This window comes from Pseudopipra pipra, chromosome 10 (genome assembly GCF_036250125.1).
Source record: "Pseudopipra pipra isolate bDixPip1 chromosome 10, bDixPip1.hap1, whole genome shotgun sequence".
NCBI classification, from domain to species: domain Eukaryota; kingdom Metazoa; phylum Chordata; class Aves; order Passeriformes; family Pipridae; genus Pseudopipra; species Pseudopipra pipra.
Window position 1 is genome coordinate 4,592,614 of NC_087558.1, and position 14,544 is coordinate 4,607,157.

The 14,544-nt window shown below is 49.1% G+C and overlaps 1 protein-coding gene across 1 annotated transcript; it reads right to left on the bottom strand.

Annotated features, from left to right (window-relative positions):
- Nucleotides 1-2,026: 2,026 nt before the first annotated feature.
- On the bottom strand, nt 2,027-12,846 carry SLC2A2 (solute carrier family 2 member 2). The gene is made up of 11 exons (XM_064665835.1): nt 12,675-12,846; nt 11,925-12,020; nt 11,196-11,452; nt 10,562-10,686; nt 9,686-9,801; nt 8,987-9,149; nt 8,385-8,572; nt 7,238-7,342; nt 5,066-5,167; nt 4,444-4,647; nt 2,027-4,239 (listed from the first exon to the last, which is right to left on the bottom strand). Exons 1-11 carry the CDS (start codon nt 12,705-12,707, stop codon nt 4,048-4,050), a joined length of 1,581 nt encoding a protein of 526 aa, XP_064521905.1. The 5' UTR covers nt 12,708-12,846; the 3' UTR covers nt 2,027-4,047.
- Between the last annotated feature and the right edge of the window lie 1,698 nt (nt 12,847-14,544).

Genomic DNA, 14,544 nt, shown 5'->3' on the forward strand with positions numbered 1-14,544 from the left:
CTACTGTAACTTCCCCACCGGGAAGAAGGGAAGCACAAAGTAACTCCAGCTGTTCCCTCCTCCTGGGTCTGCAGCAGTGCTCCTGCAGTGATATCCCACTCACGACCTGGGGCCCTGGTGCTTTCCACAGTCACAGAGCCGCTTCCCGCTCCTGAACTGAATACAAGGAGGCAAAACCACAAGACACTACCCAAGTCTCAGGTCTACAGTTGTATCTACAGCCTGTAAAATTTAAGGACTGATGATCCACAGCCAGGATTTATTGCCCCTTTGCTGGAGAGGAGGTCCTTCCTTTTCAGCACAGCTACTTAGGCTGTGCCTCTGGGTAAAATTTGTCGGTATTGCTTGAGAATTTAGTGAAACACTTGAGCACACTCAGCTACCTTAAATTAAATCTCATGCTTACACAGTCTGCTGGTGTTCTGCCATGAAATTCCTCAGCTCCCATAGATTTCAGTGAAAGATAAGGACAGTGAACACCTCGGAAAATTCATCTTACCTCAAAGACTTGGTACCTGCGTACATAGTACTTGGGTTAACTTCATCGTTATCAGCTGTTTGACTCTGGAGGTGGAGGGTAGTGCTTTTCAGCGATGAAAAACAAGTTGAAGTGAGGCAGAAAAATCTGTGATAAATTAGTGTGGAGAGTGTTAATGGGGCCAAATGTCCTGAGTTTATTGAATTAGGGAAGTCAAACTAATTTTAAAATTAAGCCTAGAGAGTGGAGACCAGATAATGTTGGCACAACAGGAAAGTCTTAATGGCTGTCATCTCAGCACATTAGGAAAACACTGTCAAAGCTCTTGCTGACAAGATGCTTTCTCAGGGATTATTAATTATATTGCATTATTAGCCAGGCATGGTATGAGAACATATTTTGCACGTTAACTAAAATGCAACAACCATTTAGCTAATAAGTCTTTTCAATTTTCTTAATGATTAGCGACTTAGTAAAACTGTAACAGTGAGAGGTAAAAATAATGGTTCAACAAGCTGTATCTCAAGAACAAGTTTTAACTGGAACTTGCATGTAGCAAGGACAGATAAAGTGTACAGTTCTAATTACTGGCCTGATGGGACAAGACATAAGTAAACATATCGACTCAAATGACCCCTTCCTGCGTTGTCATATGGTAAAAGTGCTCTTGTGATAGTTCAGCCCACCTTGATCCTTCCACCACAGCCATAGGGAGGACAGAAGGTCAGCAGTGCCAAGATTTGCTCATCCTGTCCCAGGCTGGAAGGAGAAGACTCCCTTCCCTTCCACACAGCATCTGCTGCAAGGAAGCACAACCTGAAACTCTATTTTCCTTGAGCCTTTCTGAACCCTCAGGCAGATCTTCCCGGAAGTTCAGGGATTTAGGTATGGGTAATGTTAATGTTGCAGGGCTTTGTTAAACTAATTTATGTGCTGCAGTACAGTAATTGAATCAGGCTTTCTATTCTCATTCACCAGTGACATGAGAAAACAAGAACTGGCTGCTCAGTGTTGCTCAATAAATGGCCCTTCACTGCTGAGTTCCTGGCAGTCACTGGTGCCCTGCAGGCATTAGGACAAAGATTAGCAGAAGTTTAGCAAAATAGTTTTGGACCACTTGTATGATGACTGGGAACCCAGCCTGGCTGGGTCCTCCCTCAGAGCCCTCTCCCCAAATGCTCCTTCTGACAGTCGTGCCTAGAGAGGCCCCAGCACCAAGTTTTAAGCTGCATCAGCGCCATGAAGCAGAGGTGCTTCATGGCAGGGTGAAGTGGGAGTGGGGACAGCTGGGGCCAGACACCAGCACACCTCTAGTGAGGGTTGATCCCAACACAGAGCCAGCTCACACTGGCTCCAGGTTTGCCTCCAACCCCAGTCTCACCTCTGTACCATCCATTTAAGGGGGTTTGGCTGAGGTCTTGCACAGCATTTACCACCCATAGAGCAGATGTGTCCTGCCAGGACAATAGGTTCTGTCTGGCACTGGACGCATGTCTTGAGATGTACAGAGGGAAAAAAACAACAGCACAGGCCAACACACACCATAGATGTTGTTCACTGTCACTTTTATCTAACATAGATAACATTACTGAAAGCAAGAACCCATCTCTTTTTTCCCCCCTTCTTTTACATTCAGACAATCAGTTATAATATTTAACTACCTGTAGTAAACACTGTGGAGAGTTTCTGAGTCTGCTGTGGCAGCTGGTCTCACCTGGGAGGACCTGTTTGCAGCACACAGAGGGTTCCACTCAGATCTGTGCCCCAGCTCTGCTGCTCTCTTCTCCACCCTAGCTTGGGCCCTGGCTCCCAGATCCCTGCATGCCCCATGTCAGACCTGGAATCCCCACTGCTGTAGCACATGACAGCACTGACCCAGTTCTCCTCTAGTTAAATCCCAGCAGTCACTCCAGGAAAGCCTTTGGTGCAATCTTACTGCTTCAGTGCACACACTGGGGCCAGACACTTCTCCCAAAGGACCTCATGGCTGCACTTCCAGTCACTTGGAAGGGACCAGAATTTGCTTTAGAGTCGTAATACTAAGAAAGTAAAGTCTACAAAGGAAAAACGTTCAGGCACATGGAAAGGAGCATGAACATTCCCTAAAACCAAACCCACAGCGGCAGCATGATCCTCCTTGGTCCATCTGTTCTGTGCTTTTCATTATGCTTGATCCTCTGTTACATTTTGGCCACTGCTTCACCATCAGTGTGGTGAGCTCACAGCAACCCAGCAATGCTAATGTTTCATCTCTAAATAAATAATGGGTTTCTATCCTGAGAAAGTTGCTAGAAAGTAACCTGGTATCACAACAAAGAACATGCAAATCTTAAAAGTCAAGCAAACAGAAAGCAGGCTTTTACAGTGGTTCCAAGATATCCCCCCAAAAAAGGAAGAAAAATCCATGGAGTTTGATTCTGTCACATAAAAATGTCTCACAAAGAAGCAAAAGGAGCACACAAACAAGGCTATGGAAACAGCATGACCTCCTGCTTGCACTTCTTGGCTGTAGCACATCCAGCCAGCAAAATCTTAAGTGGTGCAAAGTGGGGGTCCCATCAGTGGGCACCTTCCAGTTAACCCTCCAGTACCCATTCCCTCTTTGGGTCATCATTAATTGTTACAGTATGGGCAGCCCAAGCCCTTGGCTCAGGCTGGAGCCTGTGGGTCTGAGCACTGTACAAAAGGAAGGAAAGGCAGGCACAGAGGATGGGGAAGGAGGTGACCTGGCAGTAGTCACACCGTGGGAGGGATGGCAGCAGGACTTGGGTCTCCTCACCCTGGGGTCAGGAGCGCCCACTTGTGTGGTCAGTATTGTGCTTGCCTTGTGCTGCAGCAGGGAGAAGGGAGGGAGGAGAGGCTTCCTAGGAGGAAAGAGGGTGCTGAATAGTTTGGCTGAAACATAAGGAAAAAAATGCCCATCAGCCCAGCCACAGTTTCTAAGATTCTCCTAAAAAATGTTGTGATTGGAAATCCTTATGAGATCGGACAGCATTTCCAATAATGCACAGACAGCAAAGCAAGTGAGGTTCAGGTGGGATCCACCTTTTTCCTCGGCATAGGCACGAGTAAGGGGGAGTTTGCCCGACCTGTTTTCCTTGGCACCCCATGCAATCAATGCTGTGTGCTGGAGGCACAACTGCACTAGCAGTTGGCTTCTCAAGGCACCAAGTCACTCATGAGAAGGAAGCAGCAAGCATGGGACAAAAAGGTGAAAACATGAGGCTGCAGCATCAGCCGACCCCTCTTTCCTTCACTCCAGCTGCGCCATGGCCCTGCTTGGCCATGTGGTAACATCACTGTCCTGCTGGGGTCTTACAGAGGGACATGGAGACACACAGATAACATACTCCTCCCGTCCTTTCCCTGGCTCTTCTTGCAGTACCAAGTATCTCAGACTAAAATGCCAGGTTAGCACCTGGGAGGTGTGAACCGCAGCAGCCAGAAGGAATGCGGTGGATGGGTCCCCCTGGTCTGCTGGCTGCAAGGTTTTTGTGAAATGAGACTTTTTCCCACGGTGCCTGAAGGAGGTCCATGCCCAGTCCCTCCTTTCTGGGTGGGTGGGATGGCTATGCCTCCTCAGTGGCTCGCAGGTCCTGCAGCTCAGTCATGGCTTTGGCCGAGAGCTTCTTGCGGCGGAACACAGCTGCGATCTCCTCAAAGGACTTCCCTTTCGTCTCCGGGACTTTGAAGTAGGCAAACAGAAAGAAGAGTAGGAGCAGGGCTGCGAAGATCGCAAACACGTACGGTCCACACAGATCCTGCAGTGGGGCAAGTGGGAACAGGGGATACCACCATGAGCACTGCGGGGATGGCTTCCCTTTCCTACCCTGGGGGACTGAGGTGCCCAGCAGGGCTTGGGGATGGAGATCTGGGAGGCACATCCCCATCCTACTGGGTTGCTCTGGCAGCCAGCAGCAGGGTCATGCCAACCATTTATTTGTATGGTTTGAGGGGTTTCTTACCGCTATGTACTGGAAGCACATTCCCACGATGAAGTTGCAGGCCCAGTTGCAGAAGCCGGCGACAGCGATGGCGGCAGGACGTGGGCCTTGGCTGAACAGCTCGGCCACAATAAACCAGGGGATGGGCCCAGGCCCGACTTCAAAGAAGATGACGAAGAGGAAGATCGCAATCATGCTGACATAGCTCATCCAGGCAAACTCGCTCTGCAAAAGGTTGGTGTTATAGTCCCAACACAACTCTCATTAATTATCACCAATTACTTTAATTAAGCTTCTTTTTCAGAAATTTCTTTCCATTCAGACAAGTGGGGACTGGACATGAATAATTAAGGCTCTCAACTCCTGTGCCAGGTGCTGGCTGGGTGTGTGTTGCCAGTGTTGCTGCTTGCAGGAGTTCACAGCCATCAGCTCAACTGCTCCTTTGAGCTCTCTCCTTGCCTGTAGCATGGCCAGGACAACAGAGAACGGTTCTGTCATTAATAACTAGGGTGTTCAGTAGAGGAGGTCACCCCTTATTTGGTTTTATATCCCAACAGGGGCTTGCTCCAGTGGTTTGGACTGACTTTGATGGCGTCTTCTCTTGTTTGCAAACAAGGGATTAAAAATGGAGAGAAATCCTTACCAGAAGCACAAGTCCAACTGTCATGGCCACGGCGCTTATTAACATGCCCATCAATCCAGCCAGGAACAGGGACCGCCTGCCCGCCTTCTCCACCAGAAAGACCTGTAGAAACACATGCAGCAGCTCAGTCTCCAGCACTGCTGCTCTCGGGATCAGGTCCATTAGCAATAACCAACCTGTTACCACTGCCACACTGCCCTCCTGCTCTTTTAGCTCTTGTGATAAGGATTTATGTGCTGGTTTCCAAGTGTCAGAAGCTGCCAGTGGCTCTTAGGGAGCCAGACTGAGAAGTCACCTTGCCAAGGGCAAGGCAAAGCCATATACACTCAGAACTCATGAGTTTCCGAGCTCTCAGGACTTCTCACTTCTCCTACACATGTATTGCTGACTGTGAACTTTTCCTCTCTCTCTTTTTCTGTTTGTTTTTTTTTTTTTCCCAGGAAGAAAAAACTCACTAGCTCTGCATTAGTTTGAAATTGGCCTTCAAAATGTAGCATGATTCAGGTCACACCATTGCACCTTGCCTGTCCCAGGGCAGGGATAGTTTTGTAGCAGCAGGATTTTTCCTCTAATTGCTCTCAGACTCCTTTTGTTTCCCTGGCATCCACAAGTCTTAGTTTTCTCCTTCTCAGCTCCTCTTGGTGGACTCCAGTCATCTCACAGCTTTTGTAAGTCTGTACCAGACACCCCACCCCGTGGGAAGGTGTAGGTACCTCCAGAGGACAGTGCAGATGGCCTGGCCTAACTGTGCATGAGCCTCTGAGGCTGTCCAGTCCTTCCCCTCTGCTCTGAAGGACACCTCTGGCTGGCAGCTCAACCTTTCCTGCCATTATAGCCGTGATTTATGCTTCTAGGAAACCGTCTCCTTTACTGGAGGTGGTTCATCCTGCTGATTCGGGAAGTTGCAGAGAACGAGCCTCTGCGTTCCCTTCTCCCCCTGCCAAGGTCCGCCCGCTGTCAGCACTTCTGCCTTTTGATCGGGGTCTGTCATTTATTGACAAAGGCAGGTAATTTTTTAAGTTCTCACGGCCAAAAGAAGCAAAGAGCAAATGCCCCAGGCTGCAAATACCAGAGCCTCAGAGTGGGGATGGAACTGCAGGAGACCCTCCGTGCTGGAGAAGGGCTTCTTCCAGCTGCACACCTCCTAATTTCATTTCACAATAAAGATCACATTCTCTCCTCACTATGGGGCCTGTGATAGACTTCCTCTAAAGAGTTTACCCCAAGACCTCCTATCTCATACATGCTGGAGTAAGAATGGTTTGTGTTGGAAGGGACCTTAAATATCATCTTGTTCCAACACCCCTGCCATGGGCAGGGACATCTTCCACTATCCCAGGTTGCTCCAAGCCTTGTCCAGCCTGGCCTCGAACGCTTCAGGGATGAGGCATCCACAGCTTCTCTGGGGAACCTGTTCCAGTGCCTCACCACCCTCACAGACTATTTCTTTCTAATATCTAATCTAAACCTGCCCTCTGCCAGTTTAAAGTGATTCCCCCTGTCTTAAATCTCTTGGAGCTGTATATTTCTCCCTTGCAGCCAGTCCTGCTTTGTTGGAGGTAAAAGTCCTTTACTCCCTAAGTCTCTTGAGAGGTGTCAGGGAAATGGGCTTGGCATTTCCTGATCTTATATTAATGGCCACATTAAAAAACTAATTGCCTGCTGACAGGAATTGTGTTAATCCTCTCAAGAGAGAGACAAACGAAGGGAAAGTCTGTGGAAACAAAACCATCCTTTTATTGCTGCAGAGCACTGCCTAGGTAGGATGAGGATAGGTGCTGGATTACTGGATTGGATACATAGCAGGTGCTATGTACATACACAAAACAGTTTGAAAGATAAGGGGTAAAGGAGACTGTGAGCTGCTTGCTCCCCCATCACAGGCCCCAGCCCCTTTTGTTTTGGGGAATTGCTGAGTTACCAGAGCTTCCCTGAACACAGTGAAGTATTTTCCACTCATAAGGCATTTTAGCAGTGCTGATGTCAGGCTCTCTGTGAAGGCTTAAATTTTCAAAAGAAACTTGTCTAGGGAATGATTTTTCCCTGTAAGGTGTTCAAGGTCAGCCCTGAAAACTGCAAATCCCAGCCCAAGCTCCAGGATAAAATCATGTTTCAAAACCACATTGTAGCTTACGTGTCTTTGTAGTCTGTGTGGCAGAAGTATTTACTTACAGAGATAACAGTGAAGACTGTGTTCACCACTCCAACACCGATGGTTGCGTAAACTGGTTGGTCAACTCCAGCTCTCTCGAAAATGTTTGTAGAATAGTAAAAGATCTATCAAAATACATCAAGATGAAGGATTAGGCAACAGGGCTGGTGGAACTTTTTGTTCTCTTGAGAGAAGAGTTGCACTTGCTTGGCTGAGATGTGAAGTAATTTAATTATGATTAGTTTTTCAACTTTTAATAGCTTGTTATAGTAATTAAAGCTGAAAATTTCAAAGGAGCCGGAGGGAGTTAAAAATCCTGTTGAAATTCCCCTCCTGAGCTACTGCATTTGCACATTAAAACTGTTTTCTTCCATGTAGTCCATGTTTAATCTTGAAATCCAGCACTGAGCAATGAAGAAAAATATCTTAATATGACTGAGTTGTACATGAATTTTAAAATATTCTCACTGCAATGAAACGACTCCCATTTCTTCCTTTTCTCCAAGAATAAGGTGATTCTTTTCTGGTAAAAGTTAAGGGCAGTAGGTAAATGGGTGCTGTCCTCAGCTGGGCTCTGTGACATCCTCATCCCAGTTCATCCCCACAAGGCTGGGCACCCCTGCATGCCACTCTGCCTTGGGATGCAGAAATGCTCCCAGAGGTTTGAAAGCTGGTGGAACAGAGGCCTCAAGTTTCACCAGACTTTAAAAAATGTGATTTTTAGCAGATTTTGAAAAGGAGGCTCTATGCTTCTGGGTGCAAAATGGTGATTTCTGGTATCCCCAAGAGGTGATGCAAAAAACTGTTTAGTTACAAATAGCTAGAAAACAGTGATTCTGTGGTTCCTGGGGTGAGCACATAGTCATTAAAGAGAGAAAACTGCTGATGAACTCAGTGAGGTGGAGGGTCATGGGAGAGCTCAGCGTGGACCCGCTGTGCCAGCTAAGTTTGTGCTGAACTCCCTCACACCCTTCTCCCCTCCTGCCCTCCCACAGCCAGCATGACAGTGAGATCCACCATCAGCACTGATGGTGGTGGCTGAGGAAGGAGCCCACTGCAGCCATGGGAAAGCCACCTTTCCCCCCTGCACAGCCTGGATGGAGCCAGAGCTGCCTTTTCATGCTCAGCGTGGGTTTCTTGAAAGACAAACATTTTGGGGAGACTCACCGCATTGATTCCCGAGAACTGCTGGGATATTTGCACCATCAGTGCCACGATGACAGCCTGCCTGTACTTGGAAGAGGTGAAAAGCTGTCTTATGGAGACTTTCTTTTCACTAGCAGCTTCTTGCTTTTCTTTTTCCATCTCTGCAATCTCTTTCATTGGGTCACAGTTTCCTCTAAGCCTTTTCAAATCTTATGAAGAAAAAAGAAAGATTGACATTTTATCTTCAGATAAGGCGCAGAGTAAGGACAAGAATCACTCTAGCTAGAACTCAGGGTAGGCCAGCCACATGGACATCCATGTCCTCTTGCTCTGAGAATTCCTATGGCACATCAAGGATCCAAAGTGTGTCTGCTTGGCCAGGGGCAGCAGCACATCAGTCCTGCAACAGCCCTGAGACACTATGCTCAAGCTTCATCTCTCAGCAATGCTGCTTAGTCCCATGCAAACAGTTTTTGGTCCAGATTTGATTTGTACCTCAGCAGCTCAGAGGGTGGAATGGAGCAACCACACAGTTATATGTGAATCCTCAGCCTTTTTCCTTCTGTGTTTAATACTGTGTACAGTATAAAAACAATTCTAGACAAGCCCAGAATGTGTCTTACTTCTTTTAGCTTCCTCCACCTTCCCCAGTTTGATGTAAAGGTATCGGGGGCTCTCGGGGCACAGCAGGAGCAGGAAGAACTGCAGCAGGGCAGCCATGCCAGACAGACCGAGGAGCAGGGGCCACATCTCATCGTTGCCCAGGAGAAAGTCTAGTCCAAGGACCTGGAATAATTGAGGCATGTTTGAATGGATTGTTTTGCAGCCTAAGAAAAGAAAGTGATTTATCACTTTGGCATTTTGAAGTGACAGCCTGGAAGTAAACTAGAAGCAAATACCAATTCTTTTTCTGGATGTATTTGTACTTGGTACATTTATGTGCCCACCTGTTGCATAGCTGGAACTCCTGCCATGGTAGGGAAAAGCTGACTGGGACTTTGGGCTTCCTGCTTCTCTGATGAAGCCATTTTTGAGAACCTGATTATTAGGGTCTTGTGCTCAGGATCCAGCCTGATGCTGATTAGATGCTGAAAATAATTCCTCAGGGAAAGGAGAAATTGCAGAAGCATTTTTTATTTCTTGAGATGTCATCTTTGTTAAGACACCTCCAACTCAAGCCATGAGTTTAACCCCATTAGAGCAGATTGCTTTGTGCATTCCTTCAGTTTTGGGGTGGAATGGTGTGCGACACCCCAGCGTATCACTGGGGTCTCCCTAATCTCCAAACCACCCTCTCTGGACACGTGAGCTTTCCTTCTTACCTGGCTGATGAGGATCCCTGTGACAATGGCGAGCTGGTGCAGTGTCCCCAGCGCTCCCCGAAGGGCTGTGGGAGAGACCTCGCTGACGTACATGGGCACAAGTCCGGAGGAGAGCCCTGCATGGAACACACTCAGGTGTCACCTCCTCTAGACCACAGCTCAGAAACTAGCAGAAACCACTCCCCAAACGGGAAAGGAGGATGGAGCCTGTGTGCTGCATCCCACACCCCACCAAACCCCTCGTGCCTGGCTGGGAACCACCTGCACCTTGGAAAGGTGCTGGGATATCCCTTCATAGGATATCCCAGAGCCCCAAACTGTGAAGCCTCTATACTTAAACACATACATATGAGCACAGAGCAGAGATCATCCACTGGGAGGAGGTATCACAGGGCAGAGCTTGCTTAAAACTTGCCTTGAAACCTCAGAGCAGAGTATTGTATTTGCATACCAGTAACAGTGGTAACGACCCGTTATTTCTAAGGTAATTCTAATGTAATTCCATATTATTTGCTGACTGTTGTATTCTCTCCCTGTACAGTGCTCCTGTGCTCTCTGCTAGACAGCACTGCTGTCTAGGGAACCTGTTAACCAGCCTGGCTAATGATGTGCTGTTACAGCAGCCACCAGCAAGATCCAGCCTTGAGATAGAGAGGGGCTTGCTCCTTTCTAGCATATGTAAAACAAACCAGTTTCGTGACAGAGCCAACCCAGATACTTCTGGGAAAGACCCTGGATTGAGAAGGACAGACAGAGGAAGAAGAAAACTCCCACCTGTGAAATTCCTTCTGATTAAAAAAAGATTAAAAACCGTAAGAAACTCTGAACTGCAGCCCTGGAGCACCCGGCGCCCTGCCTGACCCAGGCTGGACTCACCGCAGTACAGCCCCGTGACTGCTCTCCCGGCGATGATGAGGATGTGAGACGGCCCAAATTTCGCCAGCCCCATGAGGAGGTTCCCGGCGATGGAGAGGACGTTCACCACCAGCATGGCTTTCACCCTGCAAGGCAGCAGCACCACAGCTCCTTCCGGCACCTCGCTCAGCCAAAGCAGCCGTCGAGACATGCAAGTGGAGCTATTAACTGACATAATCAGCACTACAGAGGGAAAAATAATGATTGTAGGCACTGCAGAATATAGCGCCCGGGTGCAATCAGAGTAGTTAAAATTATATTATAAATTACATTTTACATCCTGTGCAAACACTGTTCAGATGCCCTTCTCTCCCATTTGCCATGAAAAGAAAAGGGGGAATTCAGAAGTTAATCAAGGCTGCTCATCAGCTGCTGTCTGAAGTGCTAAAGTTGCAATAAAACACCTGATTTATAATTGAGGATTTTAATAAGCCTGACCTCTGTGATGGTTGGAACAGTTTTTTGGAAGTTGGAAGGGGTTTTTTTCCCCTTTTTTTCCTAAATTGGGGAAAATACTAGAAATTGTATTTCTACAGAGAGGGAACAGAAAGTCTTGGGCTGTGGCACAGAGTCACAGCACACACGGAGTTCTCACCTGCCGAGCCGGTCGCCGATCCAGCCCACGGTGAAGGAGGAGACCATGCCACCAATGGCAAACACGGAGACAGAGAGGGACCAGTACATGGTGAGGATGTGTGAGGAGGTGGCCAGGTCCTCGCTGGTGTCAGCCAGGGGTGCGAGCGTGCCCTTGGTGCCAGCCTGGGGGTCTGTGCCATCCTCCCTGGAGGTGTTGGTGGCGTGTCCATCCAGGGGGATGATGCCCAGCACGCGCCCGTAGTGTGCCTCTATCACCTGGGACAGGCAAAGAGGGAAAACCCCATCAGCTCAAATCTATAACCACCCCAAGAGCTGTTTTGGGTTTTTTTTCTGCCCCAGGAAAATCTTTTCATTGGAGGGTCTGCAGGAGTGAAATCATGGGGTCACCCCCAGCTCCCCAACACCCAGGGACCAGCGAGGAGGGGCCACATGGCAGGCACAGAGCATCCCCTCCTCCCTGGGCTGAGGTGAGCGTGGTGTCAGCACCAGCAGAGAGCTGCAGTCCCTCGGCCTGGGCACAGGGACTGTGTTGCAGTGGGGATGGCTCCACGACTGCAGAGCCCTGCTCCTTTCCCTGGGGAAGTGGCAGAGGGGGGGTCCTAGCCGTGTTCTCACCCCGCTGCCTTTGTGCTGTGGGAGAGAGCGCCTGGGAAAGGGACAGGGAAGGGACAGACGGGCCCTGAAGCCTTGTCCCTTGGCTGTGCATGGCCTGGGGGGCTCAGCTTACCTTCTGGGGGGCATTAATGACACCCAGGCTGTAGCCGAACTGGAAGAAGCCCAACACTGCAGTGAAGACAGAGAGGACCAGCGTTCCCGTGAGGTGCTGGGGGAGGAAGCAGAGAACAGCCTCATCCTGTTGTCCTAACCCTGCCCCAACCTGGGGGTCTGCACCTCATCCCTGTCCCAGGGGACTCTGGTGCCCAGCTAGCCAGGACCGTGGCATCCAGCCAAACCTGCAGAAGCACAGGTGGTTTGGCTTCAAAGGAGAAGGAAAGCCCCTGGAGACAGGCAAGATCAAGGCCCCCAGGGCAGAGTGCTATTGCCCCACAATGAGCAGTCCAGCTCTCCCTGATGCACTGCCCATCCTGGCCCTGGAGCTCACGGGAGCCAGAGCTCTGCCTGGTACAGCAGCACAGGCAGCAGCAGCATGCCCTGTCCCATCCCCATCCTCATCCCCATCCCTGGAGCACAACAGCTGGGAAAATAGTCACCAAAACTGTGGTTTTCAGCAGTGCTGTTTCAAGCATTGTTTCCTTCCATCACAGTTAAAGTTATCCAATGAGCCAACAGAGCTCTTAAAAATAAAAAACAACCCCCTGACCCCTTTGCCCCTGTGCTCAGTACACAGACATCAGAGAGCAATTAATTAAGGGAGGGGATTTTTTTTTTTGGTTGGTTTTGGTTCTTGGCACGGAATTGCTCAGTGCTGGGCTCCTGCAGAAATCCCAGTGCAAAAATACCAGTGACCCATGGTTACCTTCTCTGTCTGCATTTTGCTTTTCTCTTCCATCCTGCAGCTCCTCCACTGTCCTCCCAGGAATGGTCCCTGTCCTGGGCTGTGGAGCGAGGAGAGGGCTTGGGCAGGGAAGGAGGGACAGCCAGGCTGGGAGGGAGGCAGGAAAAGTGGCTGATGCTCCGAGAGATGGGTCTATATGAGCTCTGGAGTTAATGAGAAACCCAAGCCTTCCATGTGTTACTTGGCCACTGCTCGGCTCAGGGCAGCCGCCACCAATCCCCGTGTCTGGGGACAGGCACGAAACAACAGGAGACCCACAGAGGCATAGAGTGGACCTGGGAAATTCAAACGATCCAGCTGCAGGGCTGGTTTGGGGCTGTCCCTCGGTTTAACAGCCAGGAATGTGACATGCCAGGGACTCGGGAACACGCTACAGCCTGTTTCGAGATGCTCAACACTTTCCTCGGCTTCTGTGCTGGTGTATGTGCCACATCACAAACCCCTTTCTGAGTTAGGGAGAAGAAACCTCTCCAGCATATGTTAGCAGAGCAGATAGAAAATGACTAAGTGTTTTATTTAGATAGCACTTAGCACCTGCTTTAAAATATATTTATGTGTGTGTATCACATACACAGCCAAACATATAAACACAGATGTATAGAGGCCTCTCTGTGTATCCATACATAGACACCTGCACGCACAGAGCCCCTCAGCACCCAGCTGTAGTGCCAGTACACACCTGTACGTGCAGCCTGAGTGGTCAGAGGAGACATCTGAATGTGCATGTGAAGATATAACATAGCAAAATTACCCAGAATATTACCATAACAGAGGTTTTCATTAAAAAACCCTGCAGCAGCATGAACACTGAGCCTTTCAGCACCACCAGCCGATCCCTACGCTGTCAAATATCGCTGGTTCTGTGAACTATGGCCGATGCTGCAAATACTCCTGCTGCTGCCAAATATCTTTGGCTTGGTTTTCATGAACTTTGCACATCTGCATAAGCTGGTCTGAGCTGGTCTCGCTCCGGCTCAGGCTGTGCTGTCCTTGACATGGTCAATGAGAGGAGCTGCAGGGCCCGGCGGACAGTGGCATCCGTAGGGACGTGCCAAAGTCTGAGTCAGACTGGAGGTGATTAATGCTGATTAAAACCATTACCTTCCAGACCAGCCCCTGATGGGTCCAGCGGCCAAGTTACAGGATGATGCTCTCAGCCATCCAGGCTTCACATAGGCACAAAATGTACTTTCTACAGAGGAAGAGCAAGAAATAAAAAAACAAAGATGAGTGTAAGACCACTAATCTTTGCACTGGGCTCCTCCAGTAAAGTAAAACTTTAACTGGAGGAGAAAAGTTCATTGCATTAAGCAGGTGTTGATTCCAGTCTCAGCACCTGCATTCCCCTCTTGGGCTGATGTAGCTGTGAGGGGAAGGGCCCGAGGCTGAGCTTTTTAGTTTTCCCCAATATTTGTCCTTCCAGCTGAGATCTTTGCCCATGGTATTTGTTTGCTTGCTGTGTGTGGATACTCAGGCATTTACAAGCACCATTTCTTTGCACTGCAGTTAAATGCCTCCACAATGGGGCTGTCAGGATTTGACAATTAGCAGGCTTTTTAACAAGCTTGAATCAGAAAACAAAAGAGAGCCCTGACCCAAGATCCCAAACGGAAACCCTTGGGCACTGTGAAATCCCTGGCCAGGACTGATGTTCCCCTCCAGGATCCCCATGTACCCATCTGGGATCCCCATCCTATTGCAGGTGCCTGGCCAAGCAGGGGTGTTACTTCCCCCCTCTACTTTTCCCAGCCTACCAGAGTTAGAGGGGTGAAAGGGCATCCACATACTGAAATGAGAGAGCAGGGTGGCCTTTCCACGTCTTCCATGCTGC

Bases quoted from the DNA above. Each gene is read 5' to 3' on its own strand.
- SLC2A2 (XM_064665835.1), bottom strand. From the start codon at position 12,707: ATGGAAGAGAAAAGCAAAATGCAGACAGAGAAG. The intron at 5,168-7,237 runs GTAAGTAAATAC...GTGTTTCTACAG, and splicing joins CAGTCTTCACTGTTATCTCT to GTCTTTCTGGTGGAGAAGGC. The intron at 4,240-4,443 runs GTAAGAAACCCC...GCCCCACTGCAG, and splicing joins TGTGCTTCCAGTACATAGCG to GATCTGTGTGGACCGTACGT.